Source organism: Ursus maritimus, unplaced genomic scaffold (genome assembly GCF_017311325.1).
Source record: "Ursus maritimus isolate PB19 unplaced genomic scaffold, ASM1731132v1 scaffold_7, whole genome shotgun sequence".
Taxonomy (NCBI): Eukaryota; Metazoa; Chordata; class Mammalia; order Carnivora; family Ursidae; genus Ursus; species Ursus maritimus.
Window position 1 is genome coordinate 66,080,170 of NW_024426885.1, and position 16,551 is coordinate 66,096,720.

General features: G+C 44.5%; 1 protein-coding gene across 2 annotated transcripts in view; it reads left to right on the top strand.

The window, feature by feature from the left end:
• Window positions 1–958: 958 nt before the first annotated feature.
• The window catches only part of RAB4A (RAB4A, member RAS oncogene family), a 44,700-nt gene continuing 29,107 nt past the window's right edge, over window positions 959–16,551 (top strand). For both annotated transcript variants that reach the window (XR_005833156.1, XM_040624012.1), the window contains exon 1: window positions 959–1,200. Coding sequence is in view for 1 of the 2 variants with exons in the window: in XM_040624012.1 (XP_040479946.1) it covers window positions 1,170–1,200 (31 nt within the window). In the remaining variant the exon portion in view is untranslated. The remainder of the gene's footprint in view (window positions 1,201–16,551) is intronic.

Below are 16,551 nucleotides of genomic sequence, written 5' to 3' on the forward strand. Positions count from 1 at the left end.
TAGCCAAGGCATATTTTTAGTATCCTACTGTATCTTTTGAATAAAGTTGGGTCTTACGAGTCAGGATGTGGCCCTGATCATGCTCAGATGGAGCAAACTCCTAACCAAAATTCTCTTCCTAATAAATGTTTCTCTCTGCATTTCCAGCAGAAGGGGATTCTGAATTCAGTTTTGCGCCTTAAATCAAAATACCCAGTCAACCACTCCTAACCTTAGTTGAGGACCAAGAGATGCTTCCTGCCTGTAAGCTAGATTCCCCCACAGTGGGATGCAGAGGGGCCAATGTCTATGGTCTTCTGGGGACTCTCCCCCACCGGCGCACCTTAAGCTTCTGATAGTTTCCTCCAGACACCAGCTGAGCCCTACAGGCAGTGGCCTGGCAGGTTTGAGCGAAAGCTCAGTTTCACCGCGGGTAAGCCAGCTCCCTTGCCCACAGGGCTGATCTCAAGCTGGACACCTGGGTCTACTGCCACCTAGTTACACATTAACCACGTTCCCAGATTGATCATGAAGGTAGTCTCTGTGGAAGGAAGGCTTTTCCTGCCTGAGAGCTGCTAATGACGACAAAGTCTTTCCTGAGGAGCGCCGATCAGGCAGGACTGTCTTCCCACTGCAGGCACTTGGCCACCTCTATCCAAGAGCTAGACCCCGCCGTCCCCAACGCTCGGTCACCCCCAAGCCTACGGATCGCAGGCCCCTCCCCACCCCTGCGACCCGACCTTGGCCAGCCGCACCCCTCCGTCCGCGCCCCGCCCTCCCCGAGCCGCGAGTCCAGCCCCCGCCCCCTGCCCGGCGCCACCAGCCCCCCGGCCTGGCCTCCCCGCGCCTAGCGCCCGCCGCGGGCTGCGTGCGCACGCGCGACCACGACGGGGGCCGGGCCTCGCGCCCCCTTTCCTCCTCCTCCTCCTCCTGGTCCTTGTCCGGGCCCGGCGCGGGGCGGGTGGGGGGCGGGAGGCGGAGGCCGTGCGCCTGCGCGGAGCCGGGAGTCCGGCAGGGCCGCAGCCGCGGTGTGGCCGGCGGTTGCCGTGGGGATCGCGGGCCCCTCCTTCCTCCGGTCCCCTGCCCCACGCCGTTCCCACCGAGACGCGGAGGACGACCCCACCCTCCGTCCCGCCGGCCCGGCCCGAGCTGCAGCCGGTGACCGGGCGAGAGGCGGTGCCGCTCCCAAGATGTCGCAGACGGCCATGTCCGAAACCTACGGTACGAGGCCGGCCGGGCGAGGCGGGCGGGGGCGCGCGGGGCGGCGGCGGGGGCCGGATGGCGGGGGCGCGGGGGCGCGGGCCCGCCTGTGTGTAGCATTTACGTGACCTGCTTTTTCAAGTTTCCTCTTGCTTTTTCTCCGCGCTCGCATCCGTAGGCTTTTCCCTTTCTTAGTCCAGTTTCAGTAGCTCAGGGTTTGGGAAGCCAGTTCAAGACTTTGCTCTCCGATGTCGTCCCCAGCGAGGGATGTGAAGGACTTAGGGCGACGCCTGCATTTCAGTGTGTTCCTCGAACATTCCAGCTTGACCTTTCCTGGTTTGGAATTCCTTTCTTTGCCCTGGCGTTACAATGAGAAGTAATCGATAGACTAATCCATATCTTCCTTCGGAGACCTCTCGCCTTATTTATTTCTCTGTTTCTCAGTCTCTCGGGCTTTTAGTCCTTTCTGGGTTGCATTACGGCTATTTATAAATGTGCCTTTTAAAACCACAAACACCCTGGAAACAGAGCCCTATCTGTTTAATCCTTGCTTCCCCTAAAACAGCTACCCCTGGAGGGGCCTCCACAAATAATTTTTGAGTAATGGAAAGCCTTCCCATATACTGTGTTTTTGTTTTGTTTTGTTTTAGCCCTGCTTGGTAAAAATAAATAATATCCTACACGTCTCCTTTGCATCAGGCTTGAGGAGATGTTTACCAGTCTCTGATCACTTGTTCAGATGTGTGCATTCTCAGATTAAGACTTTGGGAGTTTTACAATCCCAGGGAGAGGTTCAAGTTCAAAAGTATGTACCTGAACTCAGATCACTTGTGCTGGCATGCTTGCTGCTTGTTCAACAAATAATTATGGAATGGATGATGGAGCCAGCAACGTGCTAGGAGGCGCTGTCCACACTGCAGGCAACACAACAGGCGTGGTTCTGGTCTCATGGAGCATGCAGTCAGTGGGGGATACAGAGTTAATGCCATCATGACACTAACGAACGAGTAGTTAAAACTCCAGGCAGGAGTTCTAAAGGATTGTGCTCTAGGAAAGGATGTTAGAAGGAAACCTGACCCAGACTGGGGAGCCCAGGAGGTAGTAACCAGTCAGCATGGCAGAACAGCAGATGTCCAGGTCCAGACAGCCACAGAGAGAAATGGAGCTTCGATAAGGGGAGGCTAAACAGTGGGCCAAAGGTGAGGGTGAGGTGCAGAGGGCCTTCGGAAGGTTTCCACCTTTCTCCTAAGAGGGGTGAGGTCACAGTGCCTTTGCTTCACTTTCAGCCCCTCCTGTGACTTGTGCTTGCCTTGTTCTTGGTGCCACATGGGGCATTATATCTATTCCTAGAAGGCTTAGGAAATCCTCCAGAAGTCGATGGCATTTTACGTGTTGTCAGAGCTGCAAATGGTCCAGTGCATCCATGTGGTCTGGTTCTCCCTATAGAGAACCACAGTCAGAGATTTTGTAAAGAAAATACATTTCTCTAGCAATTTTTGGCTGTGCTTTTGCTTTTCTTTATTTTCAAGTGCTCCTTACCCGACACTTTTTTTCTTTAACCCAGATAAGGAGCTTTAGGGAGGGGTGGAAAGTCTAAATAAGAAAACCAAATGGGGATTATGAATTAGTAAGAAAGGACTGGAAGAGTGTGGGAGGTAAAGCTTTTTCATTTGTCTTATATGAAATAACTTCACCTTAAACACAGTTAATTGAACTTTTGAGCATCACAGATTAACTGATTAAATGATGATCAAAAGACTTTAACCAACAGGATTCTTATGTCATGATACCTCCCAAATACATTTTTACTTTTTTACTTGCAATTTCATCTTTTCCTCTAATAGAGGTAATTAGAGGAAACTAATGGAGTAGAAAATTAGTTTTAGAAACAGCAAATGTGGCAGTTGAGATTGTGAACCTAAAATAAGAATCAGCCAAAAGTCCTAAGCTGTCACCTTCATTTATCATTGACATATTTGCACAGCATTGTTCCCCCGAAAGTAAACCAATCATTTGCCTCTTAGGTAGATAGCTGGCAAAGAAATGTGTGCCTAACCTTTAAACTCCTTTGTGCTCTACGGTCATTTTCTCTTCCAGAAAAGAAGGCTCTGTTTAGCTCGACAGGGATAGGATGAAAAATAAAGAACCAGTGTTTACAAAGTACCATTAATGAACTGTATCTACCTGTTTTTTAGCATATTAAGACAATATTTCACCTTCCATAGACTGAGTAGTATTCAACTTTTTGCTGCCCTGAAACTATATAACCACATACTCTATATAATATTGAATACTGTATATAATATTGTAATACAAAATTGAAATCTTAGGTTTCAGATTGAAACCCTGGATCTGAATAGTTCTAAACTGAAACAGTGTTTCCCAAATTATTGTTAGATTCACAGCATTCTTAAAGCCTTGGCCAGTTAGTATGGCTTAGAACTTCCTGAGGAACTCCAGCCATCTAAGACTTGGGAAGTCAGAAATTGGCCCTAAGTAATTCCTGACACCAAGACTTGTGAGCTAGAACGAACAAGTTGGATAGGTAGTACCAAGCAATGATGGTCAGAAAGGAACTACAAAATGTAAGTGGTGCCAAAAATGCTAGGGGAAAAAAAGTAAGGACTAAAGCAGTCTACCACTGAGGAAAAATCTAAGATAAATCTCTGCACTTTGGAGTTTATACTTTCTACAGTGAACACAATTTGTGAAACAGGAACACAAATGGTGAGTCTTGTGCTGATTTTTATTACAATATAGTCTTAATATTTTTATTTTGAAAACAGTATTATAGTATTTACCACATAATTTGGAGAATTATCAAGAGATTTTCTTTTAAAAATATATCATTATTGACTGTTGTGGGTTGAATTGTATCCCCCAAAAGATATGTTCAGGTCCTAACCCCAGGTACTTGTGAATATGACCTTATTTGGAAATAGGTGTAATGTAATCAGGTTAAGATGAGGGCCTGTTGGGTTAGGGTAGGCCCTAATCCAATGACTGGTATTCTTGTAAGATGAGAGAAATTTGGGCATAGACACATGCAGAGAGAATGTGATACAAAGACGCAGGCTGTGATTGGAGGAATACATCTACAAGCCAAGGATAACCAAGGATGGCTGGCTACCACCGGAAGCTAGAAGAGGCAAGGAAGTTTCCTTTCCTAGAGCCTTCTGGGAAAGCATGGCCCTCCTGACACCTGGTTTCGGACTTCCAGCCTCTAGAACTGTTAGACAATAAATTTCTCTAGATTTAAGCCATCCAGTCTGTGGTATTTGTTATGGCAGCCCTAGGAAACTAATACATAGGCTTTCGTAGTTAGAATAGAACTCATGGAGAAATTGGGGCTTAATAGTTGAGGAGGATATTTTAGGCAAAGGAAATAATATCTCTAAAGTTATGTGGTACCAATAAAGTATAAAATAACTTACTGTTAGAGAAATCACCAAGATAGCCATTACATTAATTTCATAAACGACAGGGCGTGTAAACAAGGTCAACAAAGGAAGCATATAGGGGCGCCTGGGTGGCACAGCGGTTAAGCGTCTGCCTTCGGCTCAGGGCGTGATCCCGGCGTTCTGGGATCGAGCCCCACATCAGGCTCCTCCGCTATGAGCCTGCTTCTTCCTCTCCCACTCCCCCTGCTTGTGCTCCCTCTCTCGCTGGCTGCCTCTCTCTCTGTCAAATAAATAAATAAATAAAATCTTGAAAACAAAAAACAAAGGAAGCATATAACATCAGGATACAGGACATTTCTCTAAATTGAATGCACTTATTATGTTTAATGTTCGTATTTTTCTTTTTCTCATTTGCTGCAAATGGGTGAGTTTGGGGAACACTACACCAGTGGGTTTCTAACTGGTGTGCCCCTGAGTCCTCTGGTGTGTGGAGACGTAGGTTCTGATGGAGTAGATGTGAGGCGGATGGAGGTTCCACACCTGATCAGCTCCCAGGCAGGTGCTGTTGGTCCAGGGCCCGATTACCAAGACCCTATGCTATATGATGGCTCCAATATCATAGACCTTTGAAAATACTGTTCTTTAGAAAAGCAAAACTTAATGGTAATTTTCACAGTCACTTGAACTATATAGCATATCAGTTCTTGCCTGTGAATGTCTTGCTCCTAAATCTTTATTTCCAGTCATATCATTCACTCAGGCTTAAAAGCTTAGATTCAGCTCCCTACCTAACCATTCCATTTGGATGGTCTGTGCAATCCGAACACAATGTGTCCCAAACCCAACTAATTACCCACACCTGCTCCCCAACCTTCTGTTTGTCCCACGTACCCATTTACCCAAGAGAAAGTGAAAACCCATTTTTAATTCTTCATCATCCTATCTCCTGAGTCCAGTCAGTTTCTGTCTTTTAAACTGATCCCTTAACATAGTTCAGGTTACCGTTTACCCTAGAAGAGGCAAGGGAAGGTGAAGTTGGGGCCAGGTGAGTGGATTATAAGGCAAGAAGCCCCATCGTCCCGAGGTTCTTCGCTACAGGGACTTGAGCAGCCGAGCTGGTTGTTGGCCCCTTGCGGCCTGGCAGCCGTGGAGCTGCCGTGAAGCAGCGTCTGTGGCTCGCGTGCAGGAACAGACGCGAGCTCCTCGGGCAGGGATGAGCTCGGTGGTTTCTGGCAGTGGTATGTCGGAAGGGCTCTACGCAAAATTTATTTGGGGACCCAGACTACTGGTAACATGCCACAGCTTCGTAGGGATACCATAGTGACGTAAGTAAATGGTATTTCCAAAGCTGTTTGTGCTCCTTGAGAAATGACTCTGTGTAAGCATAAATGTGAACTTTATTTCTGACAATAATCGTGGTAATATCTCTTCTGTTAAGGACCGTGTCACCCACATTTTTTGAAAAGTATCTTGCACTTTGGGCCCTTTGTATGGAATTAGCCATGGTAGGATTCTTTTGCAAGGTTCAGTACTATAGTCGTCACTTTATCATATGTAACCAGGCCACTGGTTGATGTTCTTTGCTCTGAATATTTCTTTGGAATGAGAAGAAAGCTGATGTTTCTTGAATTTCTTCTCAAGACTGTTGGAATGGATTTTTTCCCCATTCCTGAGAATACCGTTAGGATACATGCCAGTCGAAATAGTTTGAGGGAAAACCTATGAATCCTGTGTTCCGAAGTGCTTGTCTCTGCCACTGCTTCCTCTATCAGTATGATCTTGATAATGGACTAAGTTCTGTAAGTTTGAAGAATACTTTTTTGCTTCTTTGTAGCTGTGAATATAATTTAAAAGCTAAAATGACATGCAAGATATTGCTACTTAAAGGATGGACAAAGCAGGGTAAATGTAAAGAATGGCGTACTATAGCACCGTAATACATAAATCAAACACTGTATAACTGCAAGTGCTCTTCCTCTGTAACCCTCCTGTAAGCTTTCCAAACCAAAATAAGTTTATGGTGAGAGATTTGACCAATAGCAATACATCCCTAGCATAATGATGGCTGTGATGCCTGGAGAAAGAATGCTTTGTGGCTCTGCCATAGCCAAGGGCACCCCTACACTACTCAAAAGGGCAAACTCTTGTATGACAATACTTAGTGATGTCAGTTTTTTGATTCTTTCTATTTCTCTTATGTGCTGTGTCTTTGGCATTTAAGTCTTAAAAGCAGCTAACAATATTTAGATATGGGGGCAGGATACACTATTCATAACGTGCTAATAAATTATGAATGATGTATTTTGGAGGGAGGTTTGTAATTTTTCAAATATGAATTTTTAATCATGTGGGAAAAATTGGGAACTTTAAAGCAAAGCATCTCTTTCTCCTGTGTTATAATTTAAAATATTGTTATATGTAGTGTGCTCCCTTAGTTACAGTACTGTTTCTCTTGTTCATTTGCATACACCTGTTATTACAGGAGCCCTCATCGAATAAACACTACGTCTTTGCACTGCCTTTGGGGACTTTGCATATCTTTTTTTTTTTTTTTAAGATTTATTTTTAACTAATCTCTACACTCAGTGTTGGGCCTTGAACCCACAATCCCAAGATCAAGAGTCGCATGCTCTACTGACTGAGCCAGTCAGGCACCCCAGGGACTTTGCGTATCTGTTTTATAATTTGATCAAATCTCAGTTGTGACAAAGAAAAGTTTTCTTTCAAGATGAGACCATAAGTTCTTTGAAAGCAGGGGGCTGCTGAGGTGACTTTCTGTCCCTGGTGCTGTGAACGGCTCCTAGACACAGCCGTCAGGGACTGCTGAAAGCACCTTTGATGTGATTCCATTTGAGAGGTAGCGTTTTTCCTCTCAGGTACAGAATATGAAACAAAAGCCAGGTTAACAGAAAAACTGACTTTAAGACATAGTTTTCTTTTATGGTAGAAGTCAAACAAATTTTACATTGTGTGTAATATAAATGCAACTCTTAATTAAAACCTCTTTCACAGGGGCGCCTGGGTGGCTCAGTCGGTTGAGCATCTGCCTTCAGTTCAGGTCATGGTCTCAGGGTCCTGGGATCAAGCTCCACATCGGGCTCCCTGCCCAGCAGGGAGTCTGCTTCTTCCTCTCCCTCTGCCCCTCCCCCGGCTCATTCTCCCTCTCTCTCTCTCTCTCTCTCTCTCTCTCAAATAAATAAAATCTTAAAAAAAGAACAGCCCTCTTCCACCTACCACATTTGCTTGAACTAAAGAGGTCACACAGTGCATCCTTTAAGAAATAGATGCCCTTCTGAGACTTGGAATCTGGAAGCAGTTCCAGTGCACGGGAGCAGAGAGCTATGGCGGTACTTCCCCGGCTTTCTGGAGCGGCAGGGCTGGAAAGCTGCCGTCCTGTTGAATGAACCTAAGGAGAGAACATGTTGATCAGGTGGAAGCTGGTCAACGGTGGAGGTGGATGTGGACGAGCTCTGGAGGCTTTGGTGTATCCATCAAGCACCTTGGGGGGAGACTGGCCCTCTGCTCAGGAGCCAGGGGGCTCTTAGGGGCACAGAACCCTACTGTGGTGGCAGATGTAGCAGATGATCTGAATCTGTGGTCACTAAACATTCAAATGCCTGGCATTTGGTGGTTACCAAGTAAATAGTGGTTGAATGAACTCCCCTCGTCTAAATCCCTGCTTACTTAAAACCTTCTGATTATAAATTGATTCTATATGAGCAAAAAATGAAAGACTTTAAAATTATGCTTAACAAAATTTCTGTTTAATAAATAATCAGTGATTAGCTCTTTGGTCATTTTATTGGGCAGAATGCTTCCTACTGCAAGTGATGGAAAACCCAACTCAAAATGCTGTCGGTAATATGAAAAACGTTTTGTTTTGTTTTCAAGTAACTATAGATGAGGAGGTTTCAGGATTGGCTGATTCCAGAGCCTGGCTGTGTTGGCAAGGACCTAAGTGCTTCCCATGTCTCCCCCCTGGCCAGCCCTGTGAGCCTCATCCCCCTCGGTTGTAAAATGACGACTCTTTGTAATCTGGTGTGCTTTCTTGTTACATCCATGGACAAAAGGAGTTCCTTCCTGCACTTACGGAGTAAAAGTCCTTCCTCTCCATCTGGTGGGGCCACGTTGGGTCAAGTCCCTGCCCCCAGACCAATTATGTGGCCAGGGTAGCACTTCGCACTGTGTAGCTTCAGCTGGTATTTATTTCTACTCTAGTCCCTGGCTCCGAATGACCATAATTGGCTTAAAATAACCAAAGCCTGTCTCCAGTTTTGGGGTCACGTTCACCTGTTACTTTGGGTCCTTGGGGGAGTAGCTGTTAGGCAGATAACATCTACTACAACAGCCTCTACCACAGTCTCCAAAAAATGTAAGCTACAGTTTACTTTGAGCTGTTTGTTCCAGGTAATGATCTTCCTGAAAATGGCGGACTCAAATGTTCCTTCCCGCCCGTCCTCCGCCAGTGAGGAAGTAGTCAGAGAAAGCAGCCCAGTGGTAGAGAGAGCATGGGCCTCCGTCCACACTGGCTATACGCACACACGTTAGAGTCCCTTGTCTTCTTAGAAAAATTGACGTTTCTCTTGTCATTTTGCAAATACGGTACACTTGCACTTGTTCTTAGTTCTCATTGTCTTTGTGAATGCACTAAAAATACTTGGTGTTTTGAACACTAACGTTCCTCTGCAGAGTCACTGTGACCATGATAATACTTTGGGGGCAAACAGAAGTTGGCTATTTGGTGCCCATAGCTGTTTTTCCACTTTTCATATATTAGCACCTTGAGTAATTTTGTCATAAATATGTAGATAATGTAGGATACTATACCTTTATAAGAATGAAGTCCATATTTTGGATTATGTTTTTATATTCAGTTCTGTAGAGACATTTGTTAAGTCGAGACATTGGTAAAACTTTTGGTAAAATCGATATTAAAGTGTTTTTTGTTATTATGTAAACAAGTTCCTTTAAATGTTTACAACTATAAAAGCATTGTGAGTTAGAGTATTTTCTCTGGTATGTATTATATAATAATAAAGTTAATTTTCCCTATTACTTTTTCCCAAGAACAGTGTTATTTCTAGCTATTGCGTGACTAAACAAGCCTTCTGAGTATATACTGGTTGAAGATTCTTCTGGTATTAACCTGTTGTTCTGTTTCCATGGTTAACTGAGGGGTAGGAAGTAGCAGGGACCAAAGCTTGTACCTCCCAAACTAATGTGGAAGACCTTTAACATTTGTAAGCGATGCTTTCACAGATCTGCATAATCTCTCTATGTAATTTCTCAATCTATATAATTGCAATCTATGTAATTGTGAATCTATGTAATTCTCTGTGTAATTTCTCAGTCTATGTAATTGCAAGTACTGTTGTAGTATTTAAGGCTTTCTTCAAAGTAACTATTCAGAAAGACAGTATTTTGTGTATGTATCCTCAAATAAAAAATTAACTGTTCAACTTTTCTCTTCTGATTACACTAGTTGGAGTGTTCTCTGAAACATTTCACAAACCACCTATCCTTCTTAATATAATTTTATCCTCATGTATCAAAAGCCAATGGAACTTCTACTCTTTTTTTTAAAGATTTTATTTATTTATTTGACAGAGACAGCCAGCGAGAGAGGGAACACAGCAGGGGGAGTGGGAGAGGAAGAAGCAGGCTCACAACGGAGGAGCCTGATGTGGGACTCGATCCCGGTACGCCGGGATCACGCCCTGAGCCGAAGGCAGACGCTTTAACGACTGCGCTACCCAGGCGCCCCGGAACGTCTACTCTTTAAAGTATCCAAACTTGTTTCCTGCTTAAGGGTAATTGTTCTTATTAGGTTTCTTTGTTTCTGTGTACTGCTCTGGCCACTGACTTCCTTTTCTGGACAGTTTTCTACTTTGGAAGAATTGCTTCTTTTTTTTATATGTCATTATATCCTGTAGACAACAACTAGGAACTTGCAGTTTCGATGCTGGGTGGCTGAGCGAGCTCACTCACCTGCGGACTTGCGTCCACACACCCGGCCCGCAGCAGGTTTGATCCTGATGAGCTCCTCAGCAGAAGCACAGATTCTGCCACAGACCTAGAGCAGCCCTCGGAGTCTGTGCTGCACGTGTGAGATCTGTGAAGTCACAGTTCCTCTCTGCTGGCGTTTAAGTCAGGCTCAGACCCGCAGAGTGCCAGAGTTAGGCTTTGTCATCTTTCCCAGCTCCCTTTCCTGATTTTACGTGCCCTCCACAGGTCTGCGTGTTCTGCGGCTGCCCAAGCTTCCTCCCTCTCCTAAACAACACTTCACCAGGCTTTTGCAGCTGAACTCCTCTGACCAGTGCACCAGAACATTTTTTTCTTTGAAGTGCATGCCATCTTCTGTTCTGTGCTCTGCTAGCTCCTTCTCTTTGCTGTTACTTGATGACCTTGGGGTTATTGCGTATTCTACAAGGTCACCTGGCGTCTCCCGCTCCTCGCTGCTCCTGGGGGCCTGCCGTATCCCTGCAGAAGGGTCGGTCAGCTGCTTAGTGTCCGGTTCCTAACTTCGTCTCTAGGCACCTTCTCTTCTGCCCCCACTCGAGTTACTCACTTCCCTGGCTGCTCACATGTCCCATTCTGCTCACTCCCACCCAGTCTTCACTGGAGCTCCAGCCTCATGGACACCCCCACCCCTTCTGTCAGGTGAGGAGCTGTTCCCTCCCCAGAGAGGACACCATCGACCTCTCCTTCGCCTCTTCCTTCTTCGTCCTTCAGCTGTACGTGCTTTGCAGATCCCCAGCCCTGGCTTCCCAACCTGCCTTGCCTGCTGCTGTAGAGACAGAGCTCTCTTTAGGTCAGGTTCACTATGGATTTGTGGTCTGCTTCCAAGGGCACTCAGTAGTACTGAGCGATCCTCTCTCTTATCCTGGCCATCTTGCCCTTTCTTTCCACCTGCTATTTTAAACGTTCACTAATCTGTTCAAGCCCGTTTTCTCTTGTCTGGTAGGTGACAGGGAAGGAGAACAGTCTTGCTGAGGAAACCACATCTCCAACCTGTGAAGTCACTTTCCTCCATGCTCATCCTCGAGCCTTCTCTTGTACTCTCAGAGGCAAGGAGGTCTCTCTTCGTGCCTGAGGCTAATCCCTGCCTTCCACTTTGGCTCTCATCCCTTGAGTTTTCAGACTTGCACCACCAGCCATCCTTTGTTTGGCTCCTGGTAACTTCCAGTTTGTGTGTCTTGCACTCTGCAGTGCCCCTGAACACCCCATCTCTTCTTCCCATCACAGCCAAGTTTCTCGTAAGGGTTGTCAGTACTTTTCATCTGCAACACCCTGCTGCTTAAATCTTAGCCGACTGATTTTGCCACGACCTTCGGCGAGGCTGAATTCATGTGCGGTCCTGGGGCTCAGACCCAGTGGACACTTGGCACCTCTGTCTTATTCAGCCTCTCCCTTAGGAGGACTGCTTCCCAAATCTCCACCATGTTGGCTCACAGGTATTTTAAGTTTCATCTCTCTGGATCTGTATGCGTTACTTTGCCATAAATGGATTCCTCCTCAGAACCTTCAGTATTATCTCCCTTGTTGGTGTCACACACCAGCTGGTTCCCTAAGCCAGAAACCACAGAATCCTCTCAGAGGACTCCACCGTCCCAGCATGACAAATTTCTTCTGCCAGGAAGTGAAACGTGGACCGAATCCTGTGGTCAAGGCCACCCACCTTTGCCTCCTTTCTGACCTTCGGAAATCTTAAAAGCCAAACCATTGTTCATGGGAGAAACTAGGAAGGCAGAGGCCATCTTGTCTACTCACTATGACTTAATTTTCTGGAAGATTCAAGGTCATGATTGGCAATCAATTGCTGAACAAGTGTGCTGTGCTGTTAGAGTCACTTTTCTGGCGCGTTTCCTGGTCAGTGGTTGCCTTTGCTGTCAGCACTTGACTGCCATCGTGCCTGTAGCTCACAGTCCTGCGGGGTATATGCTTCTGATCGCCTGTGGTCTGTGAAGTTAGTTTCCTTGAAATGAATGTAAAGACAAGTCGGTAAGTTCCAAATGAACGAGCTTTCTCCCGTAGCCTTGGTCCTTTGGCTCTGTGTTAGCTGTTTCAGCCGGCTCGGAGGTCGTTTGTTCCTGATCTGTATTTTGTCTGAGTTCCTGAATGGCTGACTTTTTTTTTTTCCTCTTTGCTTTCATTTATTGTACCTTGTTTAAGAAATCTTTCCTTTCCCCTTCAGATGATGAATGAATTTCCCTGTCTTTCAAAATTGTGCCTTTTACATTTGCATTAATTTACCTGAAAACAATATTTGTGGATGTTTTCAGGTAGGGGTCCGATTTCACATTTATTCCCCACATGGATACCCAGATGTCCAGGTATCATTTATCAAATTGTCTATTTTCTTCTCCCAGGCATTTGTGATACCTGCTCAGTCATAAATACAGAGGCTTATTTCTGGATTTCTACTCCATGGTCAGTATATCCATCTTTGTCTGAATGGTTGACTTTTAAATGGACACCCATTTCTATTTATTTTATACCTTTTCTATTATCTCATTTAAATTTCTCTTGGAAAATTAAAAGCCCATTAGTAGCACATATTCATTTTAGATTTTCTATTTTGGGATATGGTCTTTCCCCCACCTTCAGGTATCATTTATGCTGAGGAAACCCTCATCAGGTAAATATCATTATCACAGATTGGATTCAAAAAACCTCCTTGTGATTTTGAGCCTTAAAATTAACACCCATTGTAATAAAACCACATCAAATCTGAGTTAAGTAGACATAATTATTTAACTAGTTCATATTAGGTTATCTTCTTATATAACCTAACTGGGCAGTTTTCCTTCCTTAATTATTCTGTAATATGGCTATTTACCTGCTCCTGTTAAATCCTTTTGTAGCTGTGAAGCACCGTACATTTGACGTATAGAACATATACTCTGTATTTGATGTGTATGTCATTCAACTTCAAGCAAGGAAAGAGAAAAAGAAAGTAAAGCCCCACAGATTATAAAAACAAAATAAATCAGTAAAATCAATGCAAATTCTACTGTACCCACAGAGACGGGGGCATGAGGCCAGCAAACCTCAGCTACTCCCTCCCTGAGGAGAGAACATCGGGCTATACTCCTGACCCCTGGGTTGAAGGTGAGGGCATGGGGCCCCCTGTCTCCTGGTGCTCAGCTACAGGGAGGTGTGTGAATTCCGGATCCCCTCGGAAACAGGAGGGCCATCAACGGAAACTCCTCATACAGTTGGAGTCTTCTCACCTACACGGAATAATTCATTACCCCTTGCGGTGCTTGGTTCTATCTGTGTTAGCCAAACACAGATCTCTCCACACCAAAAATAGCACACTGGACAGCTTGGCTCCTTACCTGCCCCCTTCCTTCTGCCCATTTCCTGCCTGAAGCACATCCTTTGGTAATTCTTCCAGTTCAGGATTGTGCATAGTAAACTTACATTGTTTGATACTATCACCTAGTCTTCTATTTTTTATAAAGCTCTTTATTTTGAGATAGTTATAGATTCACTTACAGTTTTAAGAAGAAATACAGAGCTCTCATCTACCCTCTCCCTGTTTTCCCCAGTGATAACATCATGCAAAACTCCCCTAAGACACCACCACCAGGATATCGCCGTTGCCACAGCTGCAGAGACGTCATTTCTGTCACCACCACGATCTCCTATTGCCCTTTTATAGGCACACACTTCCTTCCTGCCCCCACCCCCTCTGTAGGCCCTGGCAACTAGTAATCCGTTCTTTATTTCTATAATCTTGTCGTTTCAACAGTGTTTTTAAGTGGGATCCTGCATCGCATAATCTTTCGGGGCTGTTTCTCTGGAGAGTCGTCCAGGTTACTGCATATACCAACAGTTCATTGCTTCTTCCTGCTCAGGAGGGTCCCTTGGTGTGAGTGTACCAGAGTTCGTTCACCTGTTGAAGAGCATCTGGGTTGTTTCCAGTTTGGGGCTATTGTGAATAAAGCTACTATAAACGTTGGTGGTACAGGGTTTGTGTGAACATAAATCTTAATTTTTCTGGGATAAATGCCTAGGAGTGCAATTGCTGAGTCAGATGGTAGTTGCATGTTTAGTGTTTTAAGAAACTGAACGAATTTCCAAAAGCGTAGTTCCACCAGCAGTGTGTGGGTGATAGGATTTCTGAGCGTCCTTGCCATCCTTTGGTGTCGTCACTGGTCTTTATTTGAGCCATTCTGGTAGTTGTATAGTGATACCTCATTATGGTTTAATTTGCATTTCCCTGATTAATTGGGTAATAATGTTCAACATATTTTCACACGCTTACTTGCCATTTGCCTATCTTTTTCAGCCAATGTCTCTCCACGTGATGACCATTTTCCAGTTGGATTGTTTGAGTTTATACTGTGGAGTTTTGAGGGTTTTTTTGAATGTGTAAAATCTAGATACTAGTCCTTTGTTGGATATGTATTTTTTCAGTCTTCCACTCTGTAGCTTATCTTTTCATTCTCCTAACAAAATTTTCCTTTTTTTTCAAGATTTATTTATTTATTTGAGAGAGAGGGTATGTGCGTGAGTGCACAAGCAGGAGGTGCAGAGGGAGAGGGAGAGAGAATCTCAAACAGACAGCACCAGGCGCAGAGCCTGATGTGGGGCTTGATCTCATGACCCCAAGATCACGACCTGAGCCAAAATCAGGAGTCAGATGCCCAACCAACTGTGCCACCCAGGTGCCCCCAAAATTTTCTACAAAGCAGAAGTTTTCAATTTTGATGAAGTCCAATTTATCAGTTTTTCTTTCTCTGGCTTATTTTTTGGAGTCAAGCCTAAGAACTCTGCTTTTCCATAGATCCTCAAGAGTTTCCCCTAATTTTCCCCAGAATTTTATAGTATGATGTTTTACCTTTAAGTCTGTGATCTAAATTGAGTTAATTTTGCGTAAGGTATGAGACTTAAGTGTCATTTTTTCCCTTTATGGATGTCCAGTTGCTTTAGCACCATTTGTTGAGAAGGCTAATAACTTTCTGGCATTGAATTGTTTTTGCAGTTTTATTCTTTTAAAAGATTGTATTTATTTATTTGAGAGAGTGAGGGAGAGAGGTCACAAACAGAGGGGAAGGATAGAGGTAGAGGAAGAAGCGGACTCCCTGCTGAACAGGGCGCCCAACACGGGGATCAATCCCAGGACGCTGAGATCGTGATCTGAGCCGAAGGCAGACGCTTCACCGACTGAGCCACCCAGGTGCCTGTTTTTGCAGTTTTAAAATCTGTTGGATGACTAGTGTAGGTCTACTCCTGGATTCTCTGTTCTCTTCCATTGATCTGTGTCTCCAAGTGTCGGTATCATATAGACATGATTACCGTAGCTATGAAGTCTTCAAATCAGGTAAAGTGATTCCTTAGCTGTTCTAGTTCTTTTGTCTTTCCGTATAAACTTTAGAATAAGCTTGTCTATACTCAAAAAGCTTTGCCAGAATTATAATAGAAACTTTATAAACATGTGTCAACTTGGGGAGAATTGACATCTTTACTGTGTCCAGTCTTCTAATCCAGGAACACAGTATATCTCTCCCTTTATTGAGATCCCCCCCCATCAGCATTGTGTACTTATTAGCGTAGAAGTCCTTTGTATGTTTTGTTAGACTGACACCTAAGTAAATTGTTTTAAGGATTTTATTTATTTATTTGAGAGAGAGAGAGTGTGTGCACCAGCAGGGGAAGGGACAAAGGGAGAGGGAGAAGTAGGCTCCCAGCTGAGCAGTCAGCCCCACACAGGACTCGATCCCAGGATCCCAGGACTGTGACCCAAGCCGAAGGCAGAGGCTTCACTGACTGAACCACCTAGGTGCCCCCCAAGTATATTTTTTGAGTGATTGTGAGTGGCATTATATTTTTAATTTTGATGCCCACATGTTTATTGTTAGTATTAGGAATACAGTTGATTTTTATATTTTGTAATCTTGACCTTGATGAATTGATTATGGGTTGTAGATTTTTTGGTTTGTTTTGTTTTTTGAGATTCCTT